General features: G+C 59.0%; 1 protein-coding gene across 2 annotated transcripts in view; it reads left to right on the forward strand.

Annotated features, from left to right (window-relative positions):
* The window catches only part of DNAH1 (dynein, axonemal, heavy chain 1), a 96,223-nt gene that overhangs the window by 46,593 nt on the left and 23,087 nt on the right, over positions 1 to 26,543 (forward strand). The window contains exons 9-44 of one of the 2 annotated variants that reach the window (XM_012665784.1): positions 161 to 163; positions 209 to 364; positions 1,236 to 1,447; positions 2,164 to 2,462; positions 3,556 to 3,706; positions 4,403 to 4,596; positions 4,680 to 4,905; positions 5,434 to 5,553; positions 5,924 to 6,006; positions 7,077 to 7,218; positions 7,684 to 7,839; positions 8,196 to 8,394; positions 8,474 to 8,727; positions 9,343 to 9,555; positions 11,104 to 11,268; positions 11,754 to 11,875; positions 12,035 to 12,140; positions 12,667 to 12,846; positions 13,364 to 13,504; positions 14,049 to 14,212; positions 14,392 to 14,505; positions 15,280 to 15,468; positions 15,764 to 15,869; positions 16,542 to 16,655; positions 17,179 to 17,328; positions 18,968 to 19,054; positions 19,164 to 19,350; positions 20,857 to 20,948; positions 21,143 to 21,297; positions 22,698 to 22,875; positions 23,703 to 23,897; positions 23,981 to 24,100; positions 24,326 to 24,484; positions 24,574 to 24,681; positions 25,684 to 25,824; positions 25,962 to 26,122. In XM_012665784.1, the coding sequence (XP_012521238.1) occupies positions 265 to 364; positions 1,236 to 1,447; positions 2,164 to 2,462; positions 3,556 to 3,706; positions 4,403 to 4,596; positions 4,680 to 4,905; positions 5,434 to 5,553; positions 5,924 to 6,006; positions 7,077 to 7,218; positions 7,684 to 7,839; positions 8,196 to 8,394; positions 8,474 to 8,727; positions 9,343 to 9,555; positions 11,104 to 11,268; positions 11,754 to 11,875; positions 12,035 to 12,140; positions 12,667 to 12,846; positions 13,364 to 13,504; positions 14,049 to 14,212; positions 14,392 to 14,505; positions 15,280 to 15,468; positions 15,764 to 15,869; positions 16,542 to 16,655; positions 17,179 to 17,328; positions 18,968 to 19,054; positions 19,164 to 19,350; positions 20,857 to 20,948; positions 21,143 to 21,297; positions 22,698 to 22,875; positions 23,703 to 23,897; positions 23,981 to 24,100; positions 24,326 to 24,484; positions 24,574 to 24,681; positions 25,684 to 25,824; positions 25,962 to 26,122 (5,483 nt within the window). In that variant the 5' untranslated portion in view covers positions 161 to 163; positions 209 to 264. Of the gene's footprint in view, positions 1 to 160; positions 164 to 206; positions 365 to 1,235; positions 1,448 to 2,163; positions 2,463 to 3,555; positions 3,707 to 4,402; positions 4,597 to 4,679; positions 4,906 to 5,433; positions 5,554 to 5,923; positions 6,007 to 7,076; positions 7,219 to 7,683; positions 7,840 to 8,195; positions 8,395 to 8,473; positions 8,728 to 9,342; positions 9,556 to 11,103; positions 11,269 to 11,753; positions 11,876 to 12,034; positions 12,141 to 12,666; positions 12,847 to 13,363; positions 13,505 to 14,048; positions 14,213 to 14,391; positions 14,506 to 15,279; positions 15,469 to 15,763; positions 15,870 to 16,541; positions 16,656 to 17,178; positions 17,329 to 18,967; positions 19,055 to 19,163; positions 19,351 to 20,856; positions 20,949 to 21,142; positions 21,298 to 22,697; positions 22,876 to 23,702; positions 23,898 to 23,980; positions 24,101 to 24,325; positions 24,485 to 24,573; positions 24,682 to 25,683; positions 25,825 to 25,961; positions 26,123 to 26,543 lie in introns of both variants that reach the window. The other variant, XM_012665777.1, reaches the window with a different exon arrangement.

Genomic DNA, 26,543 nt, shown 5'->3' on the forward strand with positions numbered 1-26,543 from the left:
AGGGGCATGAAAGGAGCAGGGGACGAGAGTGATGGAGGTTAGTGGCTCAGGGCCAGGTGAGGGTGTGCCCATAACCAGAGGGGAAGCCCCAAACTGTGTCCCCAGGTCCATGCCGGAGCGGAGCCTGGACCCCAGCTGGCCCACAGCATGGGGTCGATAGCGGGTGTGGAGCGCCCCTGACGCTCGTCTCCCATCTCTGCGGACAGAGTTCTAGAGCACCTCAGCAGTCTCGCCAAAGAAGTGAGCCTGGACTATGAGCGTAGCATGAACAAGATCAACTTCGACCAGATTGTCTCCTCCAAGCCAGACACGTTCTCCTACGTGACCCTGCCCAAGAAGGAGGAGGAGAAGGTGCCTGAGCGAGGTGAGGGTCACAGGACAAAGCCCCCAAGGTGGCCCACCTGGCCAGAGCCCCCAAGCCTCCCATCTAGGATCTTCTGCCCTGGTGCTGTGGGCATCAGCCCAACACTCCCTGCACCTGCATGTCCCTGCACTCGTCCCACTTCTCCCAGCTGCCTGGAGGGCTCTGGATTGGGTGGGGGGCCAGGGAGGCTATTTTTGAAAATAGTCTGCGTAGTGCAGAAGTCACGGTGGACATACGCTAGGAAAGCCGTCATTCAGAAGTGACGGAAGGGGCTCTGATGATCTGACCTGGAGGACATATAGCCCTTTCTTCTCTGCTGGCAAAAGTAGGTTTGCCATTGCTGGTGCCCTATATGACACGTGCAGACCAAGTCTCAGAGCAGGACCCCAAGTCTCCGAGAGTCCTCCTTGTTTGAGCTCACTGATCCCTGCTAAGCTTCCTGGACCTGGCTTCCTACATGTGATGTGCCGAGGACACAGGCTGGGGTGTGGATGGTGGGCATTCCAAGGGGCCCTGGTGCCCACACCTTCCTTCCTTGGAGCTGCAGGGTAGGCTCCAGACTGGACTTAGGGTTGTGTGCAGCATGGGTGGGAGTAGATGGGAGAGGGTCCACAGTTCTCAGCCACTTCTCAAAGGAGTCCATGACCAGGAGGGCCTGGAGGGAATTCCTTTACCCATCCCAGAGTGGGCATCTTACTGTGGGGCCACAGGGCCACTTGGGCAGGCTGTAGGGAAAGAGAGGCTCTGGGAGCATGGGCATCTCTTCCAGGGAGGAGGCAGAGGTCCCCTATCAAGCACACTGTATATCCTTCCCGATCCCTGGTGTATCCCAGGCAGGTCTGATGCTGGCCCTTGGTTCCTACCCCTGCAGGGCTTGTGAGTGTCCCCAAGTACCCTTTCCGGGAGCAGAAGGAGGACTTCACCTTCGTGTCCCTGCTGACACGGCCAGAGGTCATCACAGCCCTCAGCAAGGTGAAGGCTGAGTGCAACAAAGTGACCGGCATGTCCCTGTTCCACTCGAACCTCTCCAAGTACAGCCGCCTGGAGGAGTTCGAGCAGATCCAGTCGCAGACCTTCTCCCAGGTGCGTGGGCATCAAGGGCACAGAGGAGCAGGCACAGTGTAGACACTTGGAGCTGACGGGCACAGGTCAAGGGAAGGCCACGAGGGGAAGCTTCGAGCCCCTGCTTTTCTCCAAAGCTGGCCTTGGCCTCTCCCTAGACCTCATTGGAGGCTGGGGTGGGGATGAGGGAGATGCTGTCTTGGAGAGAAAGGGAGAACCAGGGCAGGCTCCCTCTCAACCCCTTTCCATCCCAACTCTGGGTGCCTCTGAAGCGAACCACTGGCCTTAGAAAGGGGAGCAGGAATCCTATGCGCCCCCATGTTGATGTGAAGGTTGGGATGTGAGGGAGGTGGGGCAGCCTCTCTCTGCCCCATTCCCTGTATGTCTTTCCCTCTCTGCCCGTCTTTGTCTTGTTCTCTGTTTCTCTGCCTCTCTCTTGTCTTGTCTTGGGGTCTCTGTGTCTCTCCCATGGCTGTAGGGAAAGCCCTGCTTCTGCTGCCTGCCCTCCTTCTCTCCCTCCTTCCTTCCCTCCTTCCCCGAGCAGCCCTGGGCCCCCAGGGTCACCAGAGGTGTTGGTTGTCAGGGCTTGGCAGTAAGTTGGGGTGGGGGAGATCCCTCCACACTCAAATGGGTCCTGAGGCCGCCCTGAGCACCCCGAGGCATAGAGTCCCCCAGGAGGCGGCTATGGGCAGTAGGTCCCTGGGGTGGCCGTGTGATGACACCTGCGGCCACTCCAGGTGCAGATGTTCCTCAAGGACAGCTGGATCAGCACGCTGAAGGTAGCCATGCGCAGCAGCCTGCGCGATATGAGCAAGGGCTGGTACAACCTCTATGAGACCAACTGGGAGGTGTACCTCATGTCAAAGCTGCGCAAGCTGATGGAGCTGCTCAAGTACATGCTGCAGGACACATTGCGCTTCCTGGTGCAGGATTCGCTGGCCAGCTTCACGCAGTTCATCAGTGACGCCTGCTGCAGCGTGCTCGACTGGACTGAGGATATGGTCTGGGGCGAAGACTTAATAAACAGCCCCTACAGGTGGGGCCCAGCTGGGCGGAGGCAACTGTCGACACCAGAGCCATTGCTTGCTAGACCCCAGTGGCTGGGGTGGTGTAGGGTGGGGGGACCAGGGCAGCCAGGGCCAGGGTGCCCAGCACTGCCAGGTCCCAGATGGCAGGGAGAGCCCGGCTCCCTGCAGACTCCGGAGCATTGTCCCACCAGCTCCAGCTTGCATTTCTTCTGGTGACTGTCATTCACTCAGGAAGTCATTGAGTTACTCATGGAGAAATAGTGTTTGAGCATTTGCCATGAACCAGACACGGTTCTAGGGGAACAAGAGAGACGTGGTCCCTGGTCTCACAGGGGAGACAGACAGCAAGCAAATGAATAAACAGATGTACCATTGCTGACTTTGGCAGGGGCTGTGATAGACGCTGGGGGTGGGCCTGTGCCAGGGGATCAGGGAGGAGGTGGCATCTGTGCCAAGACCTGAGATGTGAGAAGGAATAAGTCACGAAGAGATGTGAGGGGTAGGGGTGAGGTACCAGGTGGAGGGACCAACATGTGCAGAGGCGCCACAGGGAGGAAGAGCTTGGGGCAGCCAAGGAAGGAAAGGCCGGCTGGTGTGGCTGGATTGGGGTGCGGTGGGGAGGGCTGCTTAGTATGCAGTGGCAGAGGTCACTGGGAGGACGAGGCCAGATCAGGAAGGGCCTCCTGGGGTCACATCTGGGAGCTGGGTTTATTCTAAGGGCCCGGCTGGGTCCAGGCCTGACAGCTGTTGGTGTGCAGCGGGTATCTGAAGGCAAAGATGATGGGCTCCTGGGGAGGGTGTGGGTGCCACAGTGCCTGGGGTCTGGCGACCTGCCCAGATGACCTCAGGATGGGGTGGGGGGCCTCCCTCCCTTGTGGTGCCCAGGGACCTCTGGGCATGTGGCAGGGGCCAAGGAACCTGTTTGGTTGGCCCAGGTCTTCCTCTCTGGTAACTTGGAGGTTCCTGGGAGGAAGGAGGAGGCAAGTATTGTGATGGAGAAGCTCGAGAGCTGTGGTGCTGGCAGGGAGGGCAGAGGGCCTGGCCTCTGGCATGCAGACCTCCTGGGCCCTTGCCCGCTGTCAGCCCAGCCATTGCCTGTAGGCCCCGGAAAAATCCCCTGTTCACCGTGGACCTGGTGCTGGACAGCTCTGGGGTGCACTACAGCACGCCACTGGAACAGTTCGAGACATCACTGCTCAACCTCTTTGACAAGGGCATCCTGGCCACCCATGCTGTGCCCCAGCTGGAGAAGGTACAGGCTGCAGCTTGAGCTGCCCTGGCTGCTGGTGGCTACCTGAGCTGGGGGTGCTGCCACAAATGTCAGAGAGGTTAAACTTTATCATGGGCCTCCCACCGGGTGAACAGTGTAATCAGCCCTATGATTCTCGAATACCTCATTTAGTGCTCATGATAAGTTGCCTCGTGAGCTATTAACACCCCCATTGTGTAGAGGAGGCTTGGAGAAGTTCAATCATTAACCTGTCACGTAGCTGCCAAGTGTCAGAACTGCAATTTGAATCCCGGGCTTGCTGGACCACTCCTGCCACAGCTACGTCTGACCTGACTTCCATGCACAGAACCCCTTGTCAAAAGTCCCCACTAGTCACCTAGCTGTGCACAGGCCACATCCCAGGCCTAAGAGCCTGTGAAACTCAAGTCCCCTCTTGTCTCCCTTGCTGGTCGATCAGAACCATCGTGACCCGCTTGCCTTTTCTGCTCCTCCCCTGGCACTGGGCTGAGTCGGGCCCAGGCAGAGGAGGATGCTGCCCCTGGTGGGCCTCACAGTGGCTTCTGGCCTTGCTAAGAAAGTACAGCAAACCCTCTCCCCTGCCCCCACCCCGTGTGCTCGGCCACACCCTGCTCCTCGGGAGGATGCCCCATCTCCAGCCCTTCTGCCCACCTGCCCCATGGCTCATCCAGCTCTGTCCCCTGTCCCTTTCCTCCGCAGCTGGTGATGGAGGACATCTTTATCAGCGGTGATCCTCTGCTGGAGTCGGTGGGGCTCCATGAGCCCCTGGTGGAGGAGCTACGGGCCACGATAGCCAATGCTGTGCACAAGGCCATGATCCCACTGCAGGCCTACGCCAAGGAGTACAGAAAGTACCTGGAGCTGAACAACAACGACATCAGCGCCTTCCTCAAGTGCGTCTGCATGTCTGTGCACGTGTGCCCCCATCCACCCTGCTCACTGTCCTCTGTCCCCTCACATGTGCCCCCGTCCTCAGGGCCTACCAGACGCAGTGCCCATCGGCTGAGGAGGTGCGAGAGGTGGTGCTCACCCACCTGCAGGAGAAAGAGGTCCTGGACAACTCGCTGCCCAGCAGCATTGTCATCGGGCCCTTCTACATCAATATTGACAACGTCAAGCAGAGCCTGTCCAAGAAGCGCAAGGCCCTGGCCACTTCCACGCTGGACATCCTGGCCAAGAACCTGCACAAGGAGGTGGACAGTGTGAGTGTCGCCCAGCCCCAGTGACCATAGCAACATGCACACACCCTCATGTGCACAGCATACTCCACTAGCGAGATGTCCCCTAGCAGGGCTGGCATTGCCTGCAGATGCCCAGGCCAGTGGAAGGAACTGGAAGTCACCCTGCCCTGATCCCTGCCTGTCTACAGGGGCTGTCCCACGTGGGAGGTCCCAGGAAAGGGGAGTTTCTACCTCCTTCTCCAGACTTGTAGATACCTGGGAAGGCCTCATGAAGGACCCCCTGGGATGGATGGTTTCATGGAGCCAGGGTGTACACGTGCAAGCGTTGGTGGGGCCGGAGGAGGCTGGGAGGGTGAGGTGTGCCAGGTGACACCCTTGCCCCACTGAGAAGCCTCAGCGACCCAGGGAATCTGCCAGGAGCACCCCTCTTGGAAGCACCACAGGGTGTGATGTGGGGGACAGTTACCTGTCCAGAGACACTGGGGACTGAGGAGGAGGAGCAGGCCCCAGGGAAGGCAAGGGAGCAGCGTGCTGCCCTCCCACTGCCAGATCTGTGAGGAATTCCGCAGCATCAGCCGCAAGATCTACGAGAAGCCCAACAGCATCGAGGAGCTGGCTGAGCTGCGAGAGTGGATGAAGGGCATCCCGGAGAAGCTGGGGGGGCTGGAGGTGAGGCTGGCACGTGGGGACTGGGCCAGGGAGGGCCAGCATGGGCAGGGGCTGGGGGATCAGGAACCAGGAGGCTGGAGTGAGGGAGATACACAGAAGATAGGTAGGGTTTAGAGGGCTATGTGTGGGGGCATGGCAGGAGGTCAGGAGGGCTAAAGGCATGGGTCAGGGGACTGGAAGTTGCAGCCCTGAGCCTCATGCTGCCCTTGCACCCTGTGCCTCCTCCCCGACCCCAGGCCTCCCCTCTCTGGAAGAGAACAGCCCCTCCCTAGCACCCCTCCCTAGCACCCCACCAGACTGGGAGCCTGGTCCCAGTCACCTGCCCCTTGCCCAGCACACATGCAGTTTTTATCACCACCTGTCCATGCAGGAGCGGATTGTGAAGGTCATGGATGACTACCAGGTCATGGATGAATTCCTTTACAACCTCAGCTCAGAAGACTTCAATGACAAGTGAGTGGGAGCTCAGGCCAGGGGGATGGGTGGACGGCAGGAGGTGGGGAAGGAGCTGCTGGGCTGCAGTGGCTCCCAAATGCTCCAGCTGCCACAGGCTCTGTGGTCACACGAGAAATGCCCTGCCAAGATGCCAGAGGCCACGGCTCCAAACACAGGCCAGGATTGGGCAGGGCTGGGTGGCCAGTGGGGCAGAAGGAAATCATTTGGGCCTCTTGGCTTAGGGACCCAGCTGCTCCCTGAACCCTGTCTCTGTCCAGTCAACAGCCTGACACACACGTTTACCCAGGACCTAGGGTCCCCTGTTTGTGGTTGGGGCCTTTTGGGGTCCTTGGGAGCACAGAGAGAAGGCAAAGCCCAGCCTGGTAGGCAGTCCCTGGGAGGGACACTCTTCTAGCACTAGAGCCTCATGGGAAATGGCTCCATAGGCCTTCTTCCAGCCCAGCCTTACTGAGGCCACCAAAGACCCCTTTCCCAGCTGCCTCACAGACAGGGGCCATCAGGGCCTTCAGGGTGGGCTGTGCCCAGGAGCCACAAGACACTGGCCCGGTGGGGCATCTTGGCGCTCAGGGGGCCGCCCCCAGGGTCAGCATCCCCAGGCCAGCTGCAGGTGGAAGCCTCACATTCCATGATCCCCCATGTCAGCTGGGCAAAGGGAGTTGGTCTGATATAAAGGAAGCTGACCTGGTGGCCCTGTGTGGTCGCCAAGGACATGCAGGCTAGAGACTGTTGCTTTGTCTCCTCTGAGGAAAGGCCCCTCTGGTGTCTGAGGCTTAAGAGGGGAACTTGGCCTCACTCCTCTCATTTCCCCTTTGCCCCCATCATGGCACTGGGTGAGCTGGACCTGCACCTCCCTGCACGCTGAGCACAGCTCCCAGAGGGCAGGGCAGCGCCCCCGGCGGTGGCACTAGCTACCTCCCAGCTTACCTGGACTTTCCAGTTGCCCAGCCCGGCTGGCCTCAGCTGCTGTCTGGATTCCCCTGTTCCCCTCCGTGCCCTGGCTGCCTGGCCTTTCCAGCCCATCATTTCAGCGGTGTTGTTTCTCCCAATCCCCACCACTGTCCTGGCAGATGGGCTGCCAGCAATTGGCCTTTTAAGATCCTCGGGCAGATAGAGATGGTGCGGCACCAGCACGTCGAGGATGAGGAGAAGTTCCGCAAAATCCAGATCATGGATCAGAACAACTTCCAGGAGAAGCTGGAAGGGCTGCAGGTGGGCATGGCTGAGGGCTGTGTGCGAGCACGCGCTTCCCAGCATACCCCGTTCTCCAGGGCCTGGCCTCACGCCCTGCGCTCAGCGGGGGCTGTGTCTGTGTGTGATTGTTGAGTGCATGGATGGGTGAATAAACAGCTGAAGGAACGACCCAAAAGGACAAAGAGATGCCTGGCAGCAAGCTCCACAAAAACTCAGAGTAGTAAAGACCCCAGCTCTTCTGTCATGCCCTTGGTGCCCAGTGGGCAGTGGGCAGAGTGTCCAGGCCACTGGGTCTCCCTGTAATCTTGCCTTGTTGCCGTGGGGCAGCAGCTAGCCTGTGATGGGCTAGGAACCTGCTCACTCCAGAACAAAGTCCCCTCAGAACTGGGAGCAGTCCATGCCCTGGGACCTCAGGTTTCTTGGGTGTGTGGGAATGTGTGGGCACGTTGGGGCTGCAGGGGCATCTGACCTGTTGGCCCACAGCTGGTGGTAGCTGGCTTCTCCACCCATGTGGAGATTGCACGCGCACACGAGATTGCCAATGAGGTGCGGCGGGTCAAGAAGCAGCTGAAGGACTGCCAACAGCTGGCCATGCTCTACAACAACCGCGAGCGCATCTTCGGCCTGCCCATCACCAACGTAGGCCTCCTGGGGGCACCCTGTCCTCCCATGCCTCCCAGGGTTTCAGGAAGCAGCTTGTGTCTGCAGCCACATCAGGACCCCGCTGCTAGGTGGCAGGGCTCTGACGTTTGGGAGACTGCAGAGTGGAGATAGCCCAACCCTGGCCCGCAGGTCGAGGAGGCTGCCAGAACTAGGCAGGAGCCTGAGGGTCATCCCTGAGCTCAGAGCCTGGGTGGGGTGGGGTGGGAAGAAGGGAGGCCAGGCCCGGGTCCCTGTGGCAGGATCTGGGACAGCAGCCAGGAGCCAGGATGGGGAGAGGACCTGGCCCAAGAAGGGGCATCGAGAGCCCCAACCCTGCCCTTCTGCCCCTGCAGTACGACAAGCTCTCCAGGATGGTGAAGGACTTCCAGCCCTACCTGGACCTCTGGACCACAGCCTCTGACTGGCTGCGCTGGTCCGAGAGCTGGATGAATGACCCTCTGTCAGCCATCGATGCTGAGCAGCTGGAGAAGAACGTCATTGAGTCCTTCAAGACCATGCACAAGTGTGTGAAGCAGTTCAAGGATATCCCAGGTAGGCAGCCAAGCCAGTTAGTCCCCTCCTTCCCTGCTTCTGCCGGCTGTCTCTCATGCCCTTCTGCCCTACCCGGCAGCTTGCCAGGACGTGGCCTTGGACATCCGGGCCCGCATCGAGGAGTTCAAGCCATACATCCCGCTGATCCAGGGGCTGCGCAACCCTGGCATGCGGAACCGGCACTGGGATATACTGTCAAACGAGATCAACATCAACGTCAGGCCCAAGGCCAACCTGACCTTTGCCCGCTGCCTCGAGATGAACCTGCAGGACTATATTGAGAGCATCAGCAAGGTGGCCGAGGTGGCTGGCAAGGAGTATGCCATCGAGCAGGTGGGCAGCCACCAGCAGGCCCGCCCCACCCCACCCAGGCCCTGCTGGGCAGCCTGGCCTCCAGTCCTGGCAATGACAGCCACTTGGGAGGATGACAGTAATGGGCCCCATCCCCAGGGTCATCATGCCCAGGGATTGAGGTGCATTCTATTAAGTGAGTTAATCATGCATGTAACATGCTTGGCACAATGTCCGCCATTGCTGCCATCCCTCAGTTACTCCTCTCAAGATCCCCAGGAAGGAGCTGATAGTATTATCCTCATTTAACAGGTGAGTAACTTAGGGCTCAGAGAGGTTCAGCAACTGGCCAAGGTGACACACCCAGTAAGTGCCAGAGCTGGGACCAGCGCCTACACTCCTAACCTCAGCTGCCTCCCAACATTTGTGTACAAGCATGTTGTGCACATGCAGCACACGTGTGAGGATGGGTGGGACCTGAATTCAGACAAGGCCCGCAGGAGCCTTGTTGAGCAGACACACTGAACGTATTTGCCAGAGGGGCCCATGGGAAGGCCACGGCCAGGCAGAGTCTGTTCTTCCCTGCACAATGCTGGTCAGATAGCATGACGGCCAGCCCCTCTCCGGGACCCAGCCTTGACTCGTGCCCCACCCCAGGCACTGGACAAGATGGAGAAGGAGTGGTCGACCATCCTGTTCAACGTGCTGCCCTACAAGGAGACAGACGCCTACATCCTGAAGAGCCCGGACGAGGCCTCACAGCTGCTCGACGACCACATTGTCATGACCCAGAGCATGTCCTTCTCGCCCTACAAGAAGCCCTTTGAGCAACGCATCAACTCCTGGGAGAACAAATTAAAGCTGACCCAGGTGGGCCCTCCCCCTCTGTCCTCACATCCCTCTCCCACCTTAAGGAGCCCAGTCCCATAAGTGGCAGGCACGTGATGGCCTCCAGGTGGGGCTTGGAGCTGCAGAGCACCTTGCCCTTGTTCACACAGCCCCGGGCTCTCTGGCCGGCCCCCCATTCAGAGGAGGGAGATTAGGATGGGGCTATCTGCCTGTGAGCTTCAGCTACTGAGAGAGGCAGTTAAGGATGTGCAAGGGCAGCATTTGGTCCTAAGATGTGGCTGAGGAAGGACACAAGAGCTGCCAGCAGGGCTCCAAAAGGCTGCCTGGACTTGAGACAACTGGGACCTTCAGTATTGGGACTTTCTGGGCTGGACACCACGAGGCCCTCAGCCTCCTCAATGTCCTTTCCCACCCTGCCTGAGCCACCCATTCCCATCTCATCTGGAGCCACCTGGGGGTGAGGGACCAGGGTGATGGGGGCTGTCCTTGTTTCAGTTGTCAAGGCCAGAGGCAAGGGCTTCCTGCAGAGCCCCGGAGGACAGTCCCAATGGCAACCTGAAGGTGTGATTCTGACAGCCCCTACAGGGAGCTTCCTGGGAGCTGTTCAGACACTCCAGTGAAGGCCAGGAGCTGGGTGAGGAGGGCTTGTCTATACATCCCTGGACCACCCAGAGATGCCTGAGCTGGTCAGCTTGCCCCTGGGTCTCCCTCCTTGCTCCTGCTGTCCCCTCCACCTGGAGTTCTATCCCCACCTTCCGTCTCCCCCAAGGCTCAGCACCAAGCAGCCGTATCGGTCCCTCACTCCTGCCTACAAGGTGTTCCCACTGAGGCCCTCGGGCAGTGCCTCTGCACACGCAGGGCCTTGGAGATTCAGGAGCAGAACTGGCCCCTCAGTGGACTGCGGGCCCCTCGAGGGCAGTGACTATGCCCTGTTCCCCACTGCTTCTCCTGGTGCCCACATGGGCCTGGCACAGGCTGACACAGAGCTGGCTGTGGCACACGTCTCATGCGGAAGAGGCGAATGAATGAGCGAGTGATTATACTCTGATAGAAGGCAGGAGATAAATCCCGAATGGGGAATTCGGAGGCAGAAGGGGAAAGATGTCTCACTCTTGGAATGATGGTTCTGAGAGTATTTTAAGGAATTCACACTCAAGTCCCGATGAACCTCAGAGAATCCTGGGGTCATGAACCTAAAAGTCATCTCAGGAAAGGAGACTGTTTTTGTCCCCCATGCACCAGGTCTTTCCTCTGTTCCTGCAAGATTTGCCAGTTTGGGTGTGTTCCTCCTCTCACAGGGAAGAATGGCTCCCTGGGCTCTTTTGGAGGCGTCGGTGTCCTGAGAGGCATGTGGGATTTTTCTGAAGGGCAGACATCCGTGCATCTGCTTTGTTTCCTGGAGTACCATGGCCGACAATACCATTTAGAAGTTTCCCCATGGACACTGGCTCTGGTGCTCAGTGTTCTGCCCAGCACTCTGGTGGGGTGAAATATCTCAGTCATGGGGACAGAACCCAGCTGGGACCCTAATAGTCCACATCCTGCCCACCCTGCCCTTGCCCTGCCCAGGAGGTGCTGGAGGAGTGGCTGAACTGCCAGCGGTCCTGGCTCTACCTGGAGCCCATCTTTAGCTCTGAGGACATCAACCGGCAACTGCCCGTGGAGAGCAAGCGCTACCAGACGATGGAGCGGATCTGGAGGAAGATCATGAAGAACGCCTACGAGAACCGGGAGGCGAGCTCCACAGGGATGGGGGGCAGCTGGACCACCAAGGGCTCTGGCGACTTTGCTGGGGGGCTCCTGGTCTCTTCCCTCCCTAAACAAGAAAGGCTAGAGGACAAATCTGAGGCTTTGGTCCACTCCAGAGGACATGGGCCCCCCAGTCTCAGAGATGCTCCTCAGAAGCAAAACCATTGATGGTTTTTCTCTTGGAGAGCTGAAGTCCACATTAACATTTTCGAAGCCCTGACAAGTCCTGCAGCAAAGCAAACTCCTTAGCTTTATTTATCCCTGATTTGTTTGACCACAGAATTTTTCTCTGTGGGGCCGGCAGAGCTGATGGATGCAGCCCCTGGCTCAGGGACAATTTTCCCTCCCCTTTCCTTCCCAGGCCCACTGAGGGTCCCCAGCAGGTGTGGGTACTCTGGTGGGCCTGCCTCGCTGCCTCCCAGTTGGACCAGCCTCACTTGCAGTTTCTCTCCCCGGCCCGGGCCCTGCAGGTGATCAATGTGTGTTCCGACCAGAGGCTGCTGGACAGCCTGCGGGACTGCAACAAGCTGCTGGACCTGGTGCAGAAGGGCCTCAGCGAGTACCTGGAGACCAAGCGGAGCGCCTTCCCCAGGTGGGCACCCCTGGCCCACGCCCACTTGTCAGGGTCTGCCCACGAGGCTGGGGCATTGAGTGCCCTGCTCAGGCTGGGCTGCAGGGATATCTGTGGTGCTGGGCAGTGGGGCCCAGGGAGCCCACCTGACCTTCTCCCTCACCCTTATTCCCCTGGAAGATTCTACTTCCTGTCAGATGACGAACTACTAGAGATCTTGTCCCAGACGAAGGACCCCACAGCCGTGCAGCCCCACCTGCGCAAGTGCTTCGAGAACATTGCTCGGGTGGGTAGCTGGGCCTGGGGCCCAGGGCCAGGAGCACTGGGGCACCTTCCCAGGGAGAACATCTTTCCTTTTGCACCAAGCTCTTTTATCAGGAAATGAGGTGGCAAGTGAGATTCCTGGTCTTTGGAGACACACCCAGGGCCTGTGGGAGGAAAGTCAGCTGCAGAACTCCCAGCTCAGGGGGGGCCCTTGGCTCCCAACTCATCCAGGGGCTCCCTGTCCCCAGTGCACTGAGGTGTTGGCTGGGTCAAGAAACCCATAAGACCAGAAGACTTGTGACCCTCCTCATCTTCCCCTCACCTACCAAGGAGGCTGCACAGACCTGCACAAGATGGGGGCTTGCAGGGCAGGCATGGCCTCCTTCCCACTGCCTGCTGCATGCAGGGGACAGGCCCATCCAGCACACATGTGGTCAGGGAAGGCCCAGCCAAGACAGACACGCAGGTGGGGCTGGCCCTGGGGCTGTGGTGGGCAGAGCCTCTGGGCACACGGGGTAACCCCGCTCCTGTTCCCCCGTTGCCCACAGCTGCTGTTCCAGGAGGACCTGGAAATCACACATATGTACTCGGCGGAGGGTGAGGAGGTGGAGTTGTCCTTCTCCATCTACCCCTCCAGCAACGTGGAGGACTGGCTGCGGGAGGTGGAGCGCAGCATGAAGGCCAGCGTGCGCGACATCATTGAGAGGGCCATCGAGGCCTACCCCACGGTGAGCCCTCGCAGCCCGGTCCCTCTGCCCCCACTTGGTGTCTCTCTGCTTCAGCCTGCCTCATCTTCAGCCTCCGGCTGCAGCCTTCACGGCCATTGCTCTCGGCCAGCCCAGCGGCCTCTGGGGGCTCAGGCAGGAATCAGAAAACGTTCCTTTCCACACACACTCCAGAAAGTGAGACTCACTCCTAGTGATAATCGCGGTGGCGTTACATTTTGAGCACGGACCGTGTGCCAGGCCCCAGGCCGGGACCTCGCCTGTGCTACATCTCTCAGCCCACAGCCGGCAGCCGTGCTGCGGTTGAGCCCTGTCCTACAGAGTCAGTTTAGAGACGTCTTCTGCCCGTCCCCGAGAAGCCCAGAGCTTAGTGGCTTCTCCACTTTTGAGGGACTCATGGAATGAACAACTTGAGTCCAGAGTTTGAAAGGCCAAAGCAGGGACAACATTCAAGGGAAGGAGAGGGGACAGAGTCAGGCTGGTAGCTGCCTGGGTCAGCCTGCCTATGCTGTCTTCCCAGATGCCCAGGACCCAGTGGGTTCTGAACTGGCCTGGCCAGGTGACCATCGCTGGGTGCCAGACCTACTGGACCATGGAGGTGGCGCAGGCTCTGGAGGCTGGTGACCTCAAGAGCCGGCTGTTCCCCCAGCTGTCCCGGCAGGTAGGAGTCAAGATCACTGTTCCCGCACACCCACACCCAGGAGAGCCCAGTCCCTCCAGGAGTTTTTCCTATTTTGAGCCTAGAAGAGGCCTGGGATTGCTTCCAAAGAGCAGAAGGTCAGACACTCCTGAAACGAGTGTCTCACAACCAGCCACCAGCAGGAGGCACCAGGGGTCTGAGGAAGGTTCCCAGGCCAGGCAGGTGCACCTCCTGACCGTCAGTGAGGGCGCCACATACCTGGGTCCCTCCCACACTGTCCTCCAGGCTCTCCTTGCTCCAAGCTCCGGCTCCTCACCGGGCTCTGCCACCTGGCTCTTGAAGGCTTGGATGGCGCCATCCACTGCAGAGAGGCAGTTGCCATGCGTGTGCCTCTGTTTTTATTTACTTCCTTCCCCAGCCCAGTCCCTGTGCCCCACTATCCCAGGGCCGTCAGAAGCCCCCGGGATAGAAGAGCTGTTCGTGGTGGAAGCCCACCCTCTGGGCGAGGGGAGGGGGACCCTCCCCATGGCTCCCTGATCTCTGACAGTGCCTCCGATTCCTGCAGCTCAGTGACCTGGTGGCCCTGGTGCGGGGGAAGCTGTCCCGCATGCAACGGGCAATGCTGTCAGCACTGATCGTCATTGAGGTCCACGCCAAGGATGTGGTGAGCAAGCTGATTCAGGAGACTGTGGTCAGCGTGAACGACTTCGAGTGGATCTCACAGCTGAGGTGAGGCGGGGCCACCCCCAGGGCCACAGCTGCTGTCAGGTCCCTGTCCTCAAGGTTCTAGGACAAGCTGGGCAGGGTGCCTTGATGCCCTCATTCCCCAAATAATACCCTCTCCTTGACTGCATAGCTGCCCAGTGGCCTGGACCCCATGGCCCAGGAGCCCATGTCCCTGACTGCAGGTACTACTGGACAAACAGCGACCTGTACATCCGTGCCGTGAACGCCGAGTTCATCTATGGCTACGAGTACCTGGGCAACAGTGGCAGGCTGGTGATCACACCCCTCACCGACAGGTGAGCGTCTCCCATGCTCTGTCCCACACTGAGCCCCTCCCTCTGGTTCTTGCTGGCCCAGGAGCATGGGACCATGACCACTCCATATGATCTACTCCATCAGAGCAGTGTAGGGTTAGGAGCATGGGCTCTGGGTTCAAATCTCTGCTCTTCCCATCACAGGTAGAGTGACCTTGCGCAGGTGACTCAAACCCTCTGTGCCTCAGTTTCTTCTGAGGTCTCCTCAGCATGGCTATGATAATTTCCTGAGCTGATATGAGTGAAGCTCTTAGCATCTGTGGCACTCACTCAGTAGGTATCTAATGGGTGTGAGCATTACTGTTTGTATCAGTCATATCCTCCTTTAAATGTGCCAGAGAAACTAATTTTGAAAGAGACATAATGGGCGAGTCCCTTTATAACAATTCTCTTCTAAAGCAATCGGTCATTTCATCCTTCATCTTGCTGCCTGTATTTAGTACCAGCTGGATTTTCAAGCTGGGTTTTGAGGAAGGGAAGTGAAGTGTGGCCACAGATCGGCCATCCCAGTGGGTCCCTGAGCAGAGCTCTGCAGGTCTGTGAAATGGGGCAGAGAAAGCACTAGACGGGTGGCCGTAGGCTCCAATCCTGACCCTGACAGGGTTGGGCACACCTGGGGCCCTGAGTGGGGGAGGAGCGACAGCCACCTGTCCACAGGCCCTAGAGGAGGAGGCTGTCCCATCTCTGTGGAAATCCTGAGGAAGGGGGCATGTCCAGGGTGTCTGTGGTGGTGCCCACTCCGTCTCATTCCTGCAGGTGCTACCTGACACTCACTGGAGCCCTGCACCTCAAGTTTGGGGGTGCCCCAGCTGGCCCAGCTGGTACAGGGAAAACTGAGACCACCAAAGACCTGGGCAAGGCCTTGGCCATACAGACCGTTGTGTTCAATTGCTCTGACCAGCTCGACTTCATGGCCATGGGCAAATTCTTCAAGGGCCTGGCCAGGTGAGGCGTGGTGTGAGGTGGCCAGGACAGCACAGGATGGTGGGGCTGTCTGGGGAGGAGTAGACAAGGGTACTGCTTGGCAGGGGGTTGGAGCTCACAGGATAGTTGGGGGCAGAATGGGGTGATGGGAGTCAAGGGCTTGGCCCCAGTGAGCACTCAGGGTGGCAGTGGGATCGTGGCTGATCTGGTGGAGATTGCCAGGAAGGGCTTCCTCCCCAGCAGAATTGGAGGGGCCCTTGGAGGGGTGCCAGGTTGGGCTCTGAATGCATGTCCCCTACCAAAATTCTGGCCTTAGTGCTGGGGCCTGGGCCTGCTTCGACGAGTTTAATCGCATCGACATCGAGGTGCTGTCTGTGGTGGCACAGCAGATCACCACCATCCAGAAGGCGCAGCAACAGCGGGTGAGCCTTGGGGACACCATCTGCACTACCCTGCCACCCCCACCACGCCCACCTTACCTGCCACACCTGTGCCACCATGCAGTTCCCCACACTGCAGGCTGAGAAGCCAGGACGGGGGCCTGCCCTGGGTCCAGTCTCTCCCATCTCACAGGGGCACAGCATGTTCCCCACCCCCACAGAGCTATCCCCGGAGGGCTTTTAGAGTCAGGCAGGAAGCCCTACGTCCTTACCCTAGACTATGGGCAGCTCCTGGCCAAGCTGTGGCAGATGAAAGGGTCCCTTCCTGCATCCTGACCCTTATGGAAAGCCCCAGGCACTGGTCCTTTCTCTGACTTTGTGCAGGGCAGCCAGGGAACTTGTCCTGGGTATAAGAGCTGAGAGGCTGGCAGACAGTCCCTCCCCACTAAGTAGGGCCCTAGGCCCCAGTCAGGGCTAAACTTGACTGAGTCAGGGAGATTCAGTGTCAGGAACTGGGGGTGGAGGGAGTGGGAAGCGGATGTGTGGGGACCTCACAGGGACTGGAGCCAGGACCTGAGAAGAGGATCCAACCCAGGATCAGGGTCCAGTTCTGGCCAGGACAGGAGCATCAGCAGAGGATAAGGGGGTCCATCCAGAGAAGGGGACAGGGCTGAGCACCCTTGCCCAGGTGAGTCACCACCGTCTCCCCTGTAGGTGGAACGCTTCATGTTTGAGGGTGTCGAGATCCCGCTGGTGCCGTCCTGTGCCGTGTTTATCACAATGAACCCGGGATACGCTGGCCGCACCGAGCTGCCCGACAACCTGAAGGCAAGTTCAGGCCCAGGGCAGCCCAGGAGGCACCAGAGCTCTGGCTGGGCTCAGAGATGCGAAATCACTTATGCAGGACACACAACTGCTTGGACTTCAGGAACTGTGTTTCCCTATGGCAGCCCCCTGCCCAGGGGTCCTAAAGCCCCCCCAGCCATGGAGGGGAGGCCCCAATCTTGTGCTTAGGGCATGGAGGGGTCAGGGCTGCCTATGTGTGTGTCGGGGGCATCTGATGGGAGCTGCTCAGGCTAGGCCTTCAGGAGAAACAGGAACACAGGAGCCAAGAGGGGCCATCTCCCAGGAGGTATATGGGGCAGGTTCAGATCAACACAAAGGCCGGAGCTGTCCAGCCACAGGGGTGTGTAAGCCTCAGCCATGGCAGGCGGGGTGCAGAGGGCAGTCCCAGCATTCGCTGGAGCAGAGGGCCAGGTGAACTGCCTCTGGGGACCAGATGGTCTAGAGAGTGGCTGGTGTTTTAGGGGCGAGGGCTGCCTACCGTTCACGCGCCTGCCCTGTGCCCCAGGCTCTCTTCCGGCCCGTGGCCATGATGGTTCCGGATTACGCCATGATTGCTGAGATCTCACTCTATTCCTTTGGCTTCAGTGAGGCCAATGTGCTGGCTAAGAAGATCACAACCACCTTCAAGCTGTCTTCTGAGCAGCTCAGCTCCCAGGTGAGGCCCTGCCCTGATCAGGTTCCAGGGTCTGAGAAGTGCGGCTTACCCCAGCCTCCAGAGCAGCTCGGAACTCACCTTCTGTTGGGCACCTGCCGAGGGCCACGCTCTGCTACGTGCTTTACAGGGACTGTGTTGTTAACTCCTCCCAGCAAGCCTGTGAGGTGGGAGTTACATGCCCGTTTCTCAGCTGAGGACATTGAGGTCCCAGGCAGCTGAGCCTGGCCAGGCTCCTGCAGGGCACAGTGGAGCTGGAGCAGGAGCAGGAACAGATGCTCACCTGGCTAGCTTGGGTGCGAGGGAGGGCTGATCATTAGGGAACCCAGAGCCACATGACCCAAGGCTGGGGAGCAAGTGCACCCAGGCCTCATGGGGCCAGAGCGGGATGGCTGGGCCCCCCAAGCCTCCCAGCACCTTGGGCCTTCCTCTCAGTATGCAGAGCCCAGGTTCAAGGGCAGATGGGGCTGGCGTGGGTGGAGGAGCTTTCTTGTTCAGCTCGGCTCTCAGGCAGGGTCCCCCCTGTGATAGCAGAGATAAGTCCCACCTCTGGGCTTACATGCTACCAGCTTAGTTTCTCTTTCTTAATAGTTTCAGGAAAAAATGCCTGGTGTTGCCCTAATGGGCCTTCTCTGGGTCACCTGCTCGTCCATGAACACCAATCACTGTGGCCAGGGGGCAACCATACTGTCTTTGGCCAAGTACAGCCCACCGAAATCCATGGGCTATAAGAGATGCAATCTGTTAAGAGGAAAAGCAGTAATAGTGTGCCCCTGGGGGCCAGCACTCCCACACACCCTTCTTTCCAATTACTTACTTTGAAAAATCCACACTGCCCCCCCCCACCATTAGAGCAACTATCTCACATGGCTCTGGAAATCCACTCAGCCCTTCCCCAGTAGCGACGACCCACAATCAAACCTGGTGTCTTCATGCAGCTCTGAGTGCATGTGCTATCTGTGGGTTAGGTCTAGACGTAGCCCTCGTAGTCTGGCACCACGGGACAAGGTAATGAATTTAACTATTTCCAACATACCCACTGTGCAATGGAGAGAAACAAAATCAATGGGAAAAGCCACTGTGGTGTGACTGGAAGGGTGGTCTGGAGAGATGTTGCAGGAGAATGTTAGAGGGAAGCTCAAGGGCTATGGAGGCAAGCCATTTGTTGCACAGATGGGAAACTCCTTTATTCACTTTTCCAACACAATTTGAGCACCACCCTGCCCTTGGTGATATGCTGGGACTGTAGGGATTTAGCAGTGACCAAGGCAGAGTGGAGCAGGGGATGCAGAACATGTGACCCGGGGCTGGGTGTGGTGGCTCACACCTGTAATCCCAGCACTTTGGGAAGCTGAGGAGGGAGGATTGCTTGAGGCCAGGAGTTCAAGAACAGGTAACCCGACAAAGGGAGAGAGCCATTGGAATGGTAAAGTAGAGGGTGCTAGAGGAGCCCAAGGAGGGGCACCAGCACAGGCCAGGGCATGTGGGTGGTCGCAGAGGGCCTGGAGGGAAAGTGACATTTCAGCTGTGAGCTGGGGGTGAGGTGTGGCCAGGTACCAGGTACCAGGTGGGAGGCAGCGTGTCTAGGCAGAAGCCCCCAGAGGAACAGTGCCTACCCACGCCTCCTCCCATACGGTGACAGGATCACTATGACTTCGGGATGAGAGCCGTGAAGACTGTGATCTCGGCTGCTGGGAATCTCAAGCGAGAAAACCCCAGCATGAACGAGGTGAGCTCCATCCAGGGGTCTCCGGGGAGCAGGGCTCTGGGAGGGCTGCTGGGCGACTGGAGGGGCATCTGACCCGCTGCCCTGCAAGCTCCACTGGCGACTGCTGCAGGAGTTGATCTGCCTCCGGGCCATCCGCGACGTGAACGTGCCCAAGTTCCTGCAGGAGGACCTCAAGCTCTTCTCCGGGATCGTGTCCGACCTGTTCCCCACCATCAAGGAGGAAGAGACTGACTACGGGATCCTGGACAAGGCCATCCGCAAGGCCTGTGAGAAGAGCAACCTCAAGGATGTGGATGGTGAGCCACGGGCCCTGCCTCCCCAGAGTCCCAGAGCCAGGAGGGGCTATCTCTGGCCACCTGGGAGTCTGGCAGGGGGACAGGGATGGGACATTCAAGCCTGAGGGTCCCCCACACCTGGCCAAGTGTGCTGTAGACTGGGGCTCTCGGCCAAGCAGTCCAGGGACAGGGCAGGTGCCCCTGGCCGCCTCCACCAGAACCCACCTGGTGATGGGGAAGCAGGTGCTGTCCCCTTCCCAAGACCTTGTGATTTCATCTTCCCATGTGAGGACCACGGGCTCAGAGCCTTGCTTCACCAGGCTCTGGCTCCTCCCACACTCACCCACTTGGGGCAGGAATGGTGCTTTGGTGCCATGTTCCAGGCACCCCCCACACAGCCACCACTCCCCTCTTCTGAGGGCTACCTGGGCTCCAGCCCATTAGTGAGACTTTGCTCGTGTTCCTTGTTGAGTGACAGCCCTGGCATCATTGTGCTAAGGAACATCTGGGCCCTTTCTTAACCAGCTTGTTAGAAAAGCCACCATGTGGCTGGAAGGGCTCTGGGGACACTGCCCTTAAGGAGTCTCCCTCTCACCCCAAGCCCTCTTCCCTCAGAGTAGGGTGAGGATCTCAGTTGTGCCACCACATGTCCATGCAGCTTGAGCTGTTGTCCCCACCGTCCTCCAGCCCAGCTATCCCCTCCTCTCCTCCCAGACCCCTCCAGTTGGCCCTTTAGCTAGAGGGTGTTCCTCTAGGAAGTCATGCCTGGCCACCCTGGCCACACAGGGCCCTCCTGTGGGGCCTGAGCAGTTGAGGGCTCTCACTTAGCCCTGCCAGTCCTCTCCCCAGCACCCTCCATTGCTCTTAACTTCCACGTGCAGCTCTAATGTTTCCTTCTCAGGCCACCATTCTCGCCCTAGCGTGCTTGTTGAATGAAGCCTCAAACCCTTCCCTCCCTCACAGCCTTACGTCAGCTTTGCCATCCCTGGCTTATTAGACCTGGGACCCCTAGATCCGTAGGGCCGTAGCCGTCACCACCCCCTTGGGCTCAGGTGATGCATGTATTCCCGACCCGTGTGGGCCTGGCCTCTGCCACAGCTGGCAGCTGTCTCTACAGCTCCTCACTGACCCTTGGAGTTTGTCCCTAGGCTTTTGCCCCATATTGGCCAGGACTTACTTGGAGTGGTGCTCTCAGCAGGATGGGGCTGAAGTAAGTTGTGAGGCCTGTGACAGCCGACACTGAGCAGGCTGTGACAGCTGCCCACCTGACCAGTAAATGTTAAGGAATGATAGTCACGATGGAGATAACAGCGGGCATTTAGACAGTTCCTGCTCTGTGCCAGCTTCTGTGCTGAGGGCTTCATCTGTCCCTACCTATGAGGTTGGTGCTACCACCATCTTCATTTTACAGATAAGGAAACTGAGGCTCAGGGAGTGAAGTGACTCACCCAGGGTCACACAAGCTAGTGGTGTAGCCAGGACCCACACCCGTGCTCTGACCCCAGGCTCCCCTGCCATGTCCCGCAGGCTTCCTGACCAAGTGCATCCAGCTGTACGAGACCACAGTGGTGCGGCACGGCCTCATGCTCGTGGGGCCCACGGGCTCCGGCAAGAGCAACGTAAGTGGAGCCAAGCTGGGTGGCCCCGTGCCTGACAGTGGTCCCGAGGGGTGGGGCAGCTTCAGCTGGGGTGTTGGCCTCCACTTGTACCCCTTGGCCTCTAGAACACCCCTTCTACTTCACGTGCGCCCTAGCCCACTCCAGCCATGCTCTCTGGGGAGCCAGGAGGCTCACCATCAGGGCTGGTCTCCCAGTGTTACAGAGTGCTGGCAGCTGCCATGACGTTGCTGAAAGGGCAGCCGTCCATCAGTGGTGGCGTGTACGAGGCTGTCAACTACTATGTGCTCAACCCCAAGTCCATCACGATGGGCCAGCTGTATGGGGAGTTTGACTTGCTCACCCATGAGTGGTGAGTAGCCCTGACCTCCAGCGACCGCCCTCTCCCAGACCTCTGGAGGCTGCGGGCCATGGCCCCCCTTTCCCTCCCTTAGCCCAGTGGAAGTTTGGGCGCTCAGGCTCTGCAGCCCAAAGCCTCTCTGAGTGACCTTCTTCACCCCTGCCCCAGGCCTTGGTTCCTTCATCTGCAGTGGGGACAATAATGGCACCCTTATGATGGTAAGACAAGAACAAACTTAACACGTAAAAAGTGCCCCAATGGTGTCTGGTGAACAGTAAGCACTCACTAGAAGGCTGAGAGAGGCCGATGGGACCCTGAGGACTCCTGCGCCCAGGCTAGGGTGTGCATTTTAGGGAAAGCACACTGAGATGGGAGAAAGGCGACTGCATGGAGACCCCTCAAACACCAGCACCTGAGGGTCTTTTCTCTGGGGCTCTCTGTTTCTCCGAAGAAGAGTCTGCAGTCATCTGCTGGGGGTGTCTGCTTGGCTTCAGTGTCCTGGGGGCCCAGGAGGGATGGGCACTGGGGAGGGAGAGTCACCTGCCTTACCCAGTGTGGGCTGGTACTGCTTCCCCCACTCTGGTGAAGAGTCTCACCCACATCCACACCAGGTTCTTATGTAGGTATTAATAGATGGGGGGTCTGGGGGGTCAGACCAGAAAAATGCCCACTGTTATAGAAAAAAAATTATTCACTGATACCTTTCAAAGCATGGTAAGGAAGATTTTATTCAGGACCATGATGATACCATGATAGGTATAGGGACACCACAACAGGGTCCTACAATGGGGGACAGAGATTGGGCTCAGCTCTGGATACAGCACGGGCACATGGGAATTTACGGCCACGGAGGAGGGTAGGGGTTGGTAGATGGAAAAATCCAGAAAGTCAAGAGGAAATACCAGGGGTAAGGGGGGTTCTAGCTGAGGACAGGCCAGGGATCACACATCTCAGGGAGGGTGTTGGGGGGCGATCAGGTATCAAGGGTCCTGGCTAAACTGCCTTAGCAGGGCTCTCTGCCAAAACTGTATTTTACAAGGAAGTGCACAGTCGTGCCTGGGGGAAGGTTCAGGGGCCTCAGGTTGGTTCAGCAGAGCATCTTTGTCAGCCCTGCCACCCCCTTCCCTGGCATGCAGTGCCTCCCCCACCCCCTTTTCTTGTTAGGGTTTTCCAATGTCTTCTTTTAATGGGACTTTGGGGGCATTCAGCAGGGAGGGGATAGAAGCATATTTTCATGACACCATATTACACCAAAAAGTCCCATTTTCCCATTATAATTTTTAAAAGAATGAAGATATTGAAGGAAAAAACAAAGCAGGGTGGGCCCAGCTTGGTGGCCGGGTTTCCCGGGAGCCCGCTGTGCGCCGCCCTGCCGGCCCAGCACCACAGCCCTCTCCTCCCCGGCGCTGCAGGACAGACGGGATTTTCTCCTCCCTCATCCGGGCGGGGGCCATCGCCTCTGACACCAACAAGAAGTGGTACATGTTCGATGGGCCGGTGGATGCCGTCTGGATTGAGAACATGAACACGGTGCTGGATGACAACAAGAAGCTGTGCCTCAGCTCAGGGGAGATCATCAAGCTCACAGAGGTGCGGCCCCCATGCGATCCCTGCTTTCCTCTGAGGCAGGGTGGACCTGGACCTACACCACGCTGGCCAGGCTTGGTCCCCCACCATGCCTCCCTCTTGGGACCATGGCTGCATCTCAGATTGTCACTGCGACCTGCCCAGGAGCCACCAGCCAGCAGGAGCTTGGGCACAGCTCCCAGCACTCCTCCTTGGCCCCTGTGTCCTGAGCCCAGGGCCAGGATGGTATCCTACCGCTACCTGGCTCACACTGCCTCGTGCCCCCTAGGCCCACTTTCAGCTGTGTCAGCCCCATCTCGGTCAGGTGTCCACAGGTCCTGGCACCATGCTCAGGGGGGTCTGGGGGACAGGTGGTATAGTTCACCACAGGGACCTCTCTGGTGTGTGAGGGGCAGTTCTCAGAAAAAGAGGGCTATGGCCTGGCATGAGAGCAGTTCGCAGTAGCCATGCTGGGTTAAGCTCTTGAGTCCTTCTGAGAACACCTGGCACTCAATGTGGACCTGTGTCCATGTGCACGGGGTGGAGCAGGGCACAGACTTCCTGTCCTATTTCCCCAGGCCTCTGGAGACCCCCAAATGCCCTGACCCCAGGCTGGCCGGAGAGTCCCAGCAACCTCCCAATGTGGGCTCTGCCTAAGGACTCCAGGGAGGGCCATGTTATCACCCGTGGGCCCAAGGACTCCTGCATCCCACCCCGCACTGCCCCTCCGCCATGGCCTGCCCATCACTGCCACTCACAGAATGGACAGCCCTTCCCCACGGCCCTGCAGCTCTTTCTCCAGCCCTGGAGACTGGCAGCCCACCCACTCACACAATTCGTATTGGCTCCAGGCAATGACCATGATGTTCGAGGTGCAAGACCTGGCAGTGGCCTCGCCAGCCACAGTGTCCCGCTGCGGCATGGTGTACCTGGAGCCTAGCATCCTGGGGCTCTTGCCCTTCGTTGAATGCTGGCTGAGGAAGCTCCCTGCCTTGCTGAGGCCCTACGAGGAGCATTTTAAGGCCCTCTTTATCAGTTTCCTGGAGGTAAGCAAGGCCGCAGGTATGCCTGGCCCCGCAGAGGGCACTGTGGCCAACAGCCGTGAGAACTGGGTGCTCACTCCCTGCAGGAGTCCATTGCCTTCGTTCGGTCCTCGGTGAAGGAGGTGATCACCTCAACCAACGGCAACCTGACCATGAGCTTCCTCAAGCTGCTCGAGTGCTTCTTCAAGCCCTTTCTGCCTAGAGAGGTACAGCACTAAGTGGGGGCTGGGTGCCTGCTCCCTCCTGCCCCCCCTTCCTTGCCTGGGTCCCCGAGGGCCAGGGAGAGAGAAGTGGATTGGTGTGACAGGGGTCATGGGACCACACCGTCCCGTCTGCTGTAGAGAAACAAAGCTGTGTGGCCCCTGCCCCACTTCCTCAGGCCCTTCAGTATTGTTCTTATCTCAGTCTGATGCTGTTCCCTCTGTCCCCAGGGCCTCAAGAAAATACCCCCTGAGAAGCTGAGTCGCATCCCAGAGCTGATCGAGCCCTGGTTCATCTTCGCCCTGATCTGGAGCGTGGGTGCCACCGGGGACAGCAAAGGCCGCACCAGCTTCAGCCGCTGGCTGCGGACCAAGATGGAGGCTGAAGAGGTGAGACGGCAGCCCTGGCCCGGGCCCAGGGACCAGTCCTTACAAACCCGCTGGGCCTCATGCCCTGACTTTCCTCCTGGCCCTGGCAGCTGACTCTGCAGTTCCCGGGAGAGGGGCTGGTGTTTGACTACAGGCTGGAGGACGGGGGAATCAGCAACACCGAGGATGATGAGGACGAGGAGGAGGAGGGCAAGAAGGTGCCTCGGGCCGGGCTGGGTGGTGGCTGTTCTGCTCGAGGAGTGATGACCCAATAGAGTCCACGGTGGTGTCCACCAGGTCTCTGGCTGGGGGTCATTTGCATCGTGTCATGCATCCTCACGGACTTGTGGGGTGGCTGTAATTGTGCCTGTTTTCCACAGCAGTCCCACTGGCTGTCTGGTGGCAGATCTGGACCTGGACCTGGACCTGGGGCTGGGAGGTGTCAGAGTGCCTCCCTCCCTAGCCATACCCACTGTCCCCTCTGCGTCAATGCTGAGCCCAGGGACTAGCTGCCTCAATGCTGCTTAAAGGCCCCATTTGCCCCAAGGCTGGGCTCCCCAGGGGTGGGGGAAAGCCCTTGTGGCCTACCTCAGTGTCCCCAGCCCTACTATCAGCCGGCGAGGGTTCCACGAGCCCACCCTCATTCCAAGGTCAGGACCCGGGCCCAGGAAGAGGGGCCAGAGAGGTGTCTGTAGAGACTAGACAGTCACCGTGCAGAGTCCTGCTGGGGGCATACAGGGCACGTTTGGGCCTAATGGTCAGAAGTGTCCCCAGTGGGACATGTTGGTTTGGCCATAGTGAGCCCCCGTCAAGGGAAGTCTGCAAGGTGGGTCAGGGCTGTGGGGGAGACCAGGCCAGGTGGCCTCTCAGCATCCAGCTGGCACTAGCGCCCATGGTTCCTTGGGTAGCCTGAAACTAAACAGCAAACACCCCTGCATTCTCAGTTGTGCAGTTCCCAGAGCATCTTCACAAAGAGACCCAGGGACTGACAGTCCCTAGGGAGTCCCCACTGGGCAGCTGTGTTCAGAGAGTCCCCATTCCTGGCAGTGTGTGCTGGGAGCTCTGGCTCCAGGCAGAGAGCAGGGCACAGGACTTCCCACCTCATCAGAAACAGCGCCGGCAGTGCCGCTCCTTGCCTGCTGCACTTGGCCACAGGGCCACGGCCAGCAGAGGGGCAGGGCGGGGTTCTGGGCCCACCCCTGAGCCACCTGTGGTTCCAGGTTGCCTGGGTGAAGTGGATCGACTCCTCAGCCCCATTCACCATGATGCCAGACACCAACTACTGCAACATCATCGTGCCCACCATGGACACCGTGCAGATGTCCTACCTGCTGGGCATGCTGCTCACCAACTCCAAGCCCGTGAGTGCCCCAGCTATTCCCTGCCTCCGCCCACTGCAAGGCCCAGGTTGGGGTTGGCTAGCCTCCCGCACTGACAAGGTGGCAGCTCCTGAGTGCTGGGCGCAGTGTGCACCACCTGCACGGTCCCCACTCTTCAGGTGCTGTGTGTTGGGCCGACGGGCACGGGGAAGACGCTCACCATCTCCGACAAGCTCCTCAAGAACCTGCCACTGGAGTACATCAGCCACTTCCTCACCTTCTCCGCCCGCACTTCAGCCAACCAGACCCAGGACCTCATTGACAGCAAGCTGGACAAGAGGCAGGGCACCCCTTGTTCCATCCTCAGCCCCAGTGTCCCCCAGCCCAGCTGAACCAGCTGCTGTCTCACCTCCCACCAACTGATGTTCCTGCGTTTGCCAGAAACCTCCCAGGGGAAACTGGGAGGCCCTTTGGTGGCTCCCCAAAGGGCCCAGGGCTCCCTCAAAGACTGCTCCAGAGCCTTCCCCCCAGCAAGAATTCCTGCAGAGCCTTTCAGTGGGTGGGCTGGGCCGTGGGTCTGTCTTTGAGGCGCCTGTTATCCATGTGCCTGGGAGGCGACACTAGCTTCAAGGGAGCTCAGACCTAAGCCAGCCAGTCTGAGAGGTCCCAGGACTTTCGGAACAAGACGAAGGGCTGGTCAAGAGGTCTAGCAATTTGGAGGAGGCCAAAATTTAATGAGGGTTTCCCAGAGGCAGAGCTGC

This window comes from Propithecus coquereli, unplaced genomic scaffold (genome assembly GCF_000956105.1).
Source record: "Propithecus coquereli isolate 6110/MARCELLA unplaced genomic scaffold, Pcoq_1.0 Scaffold1, whole genome shotgun sequence".
Classification (NCBI taxonomy): Eukaryota; Metazoa; Chordata; class Mammalia; order Primates; family Indriidae; genus Propithecus; species Propithecus coquereli.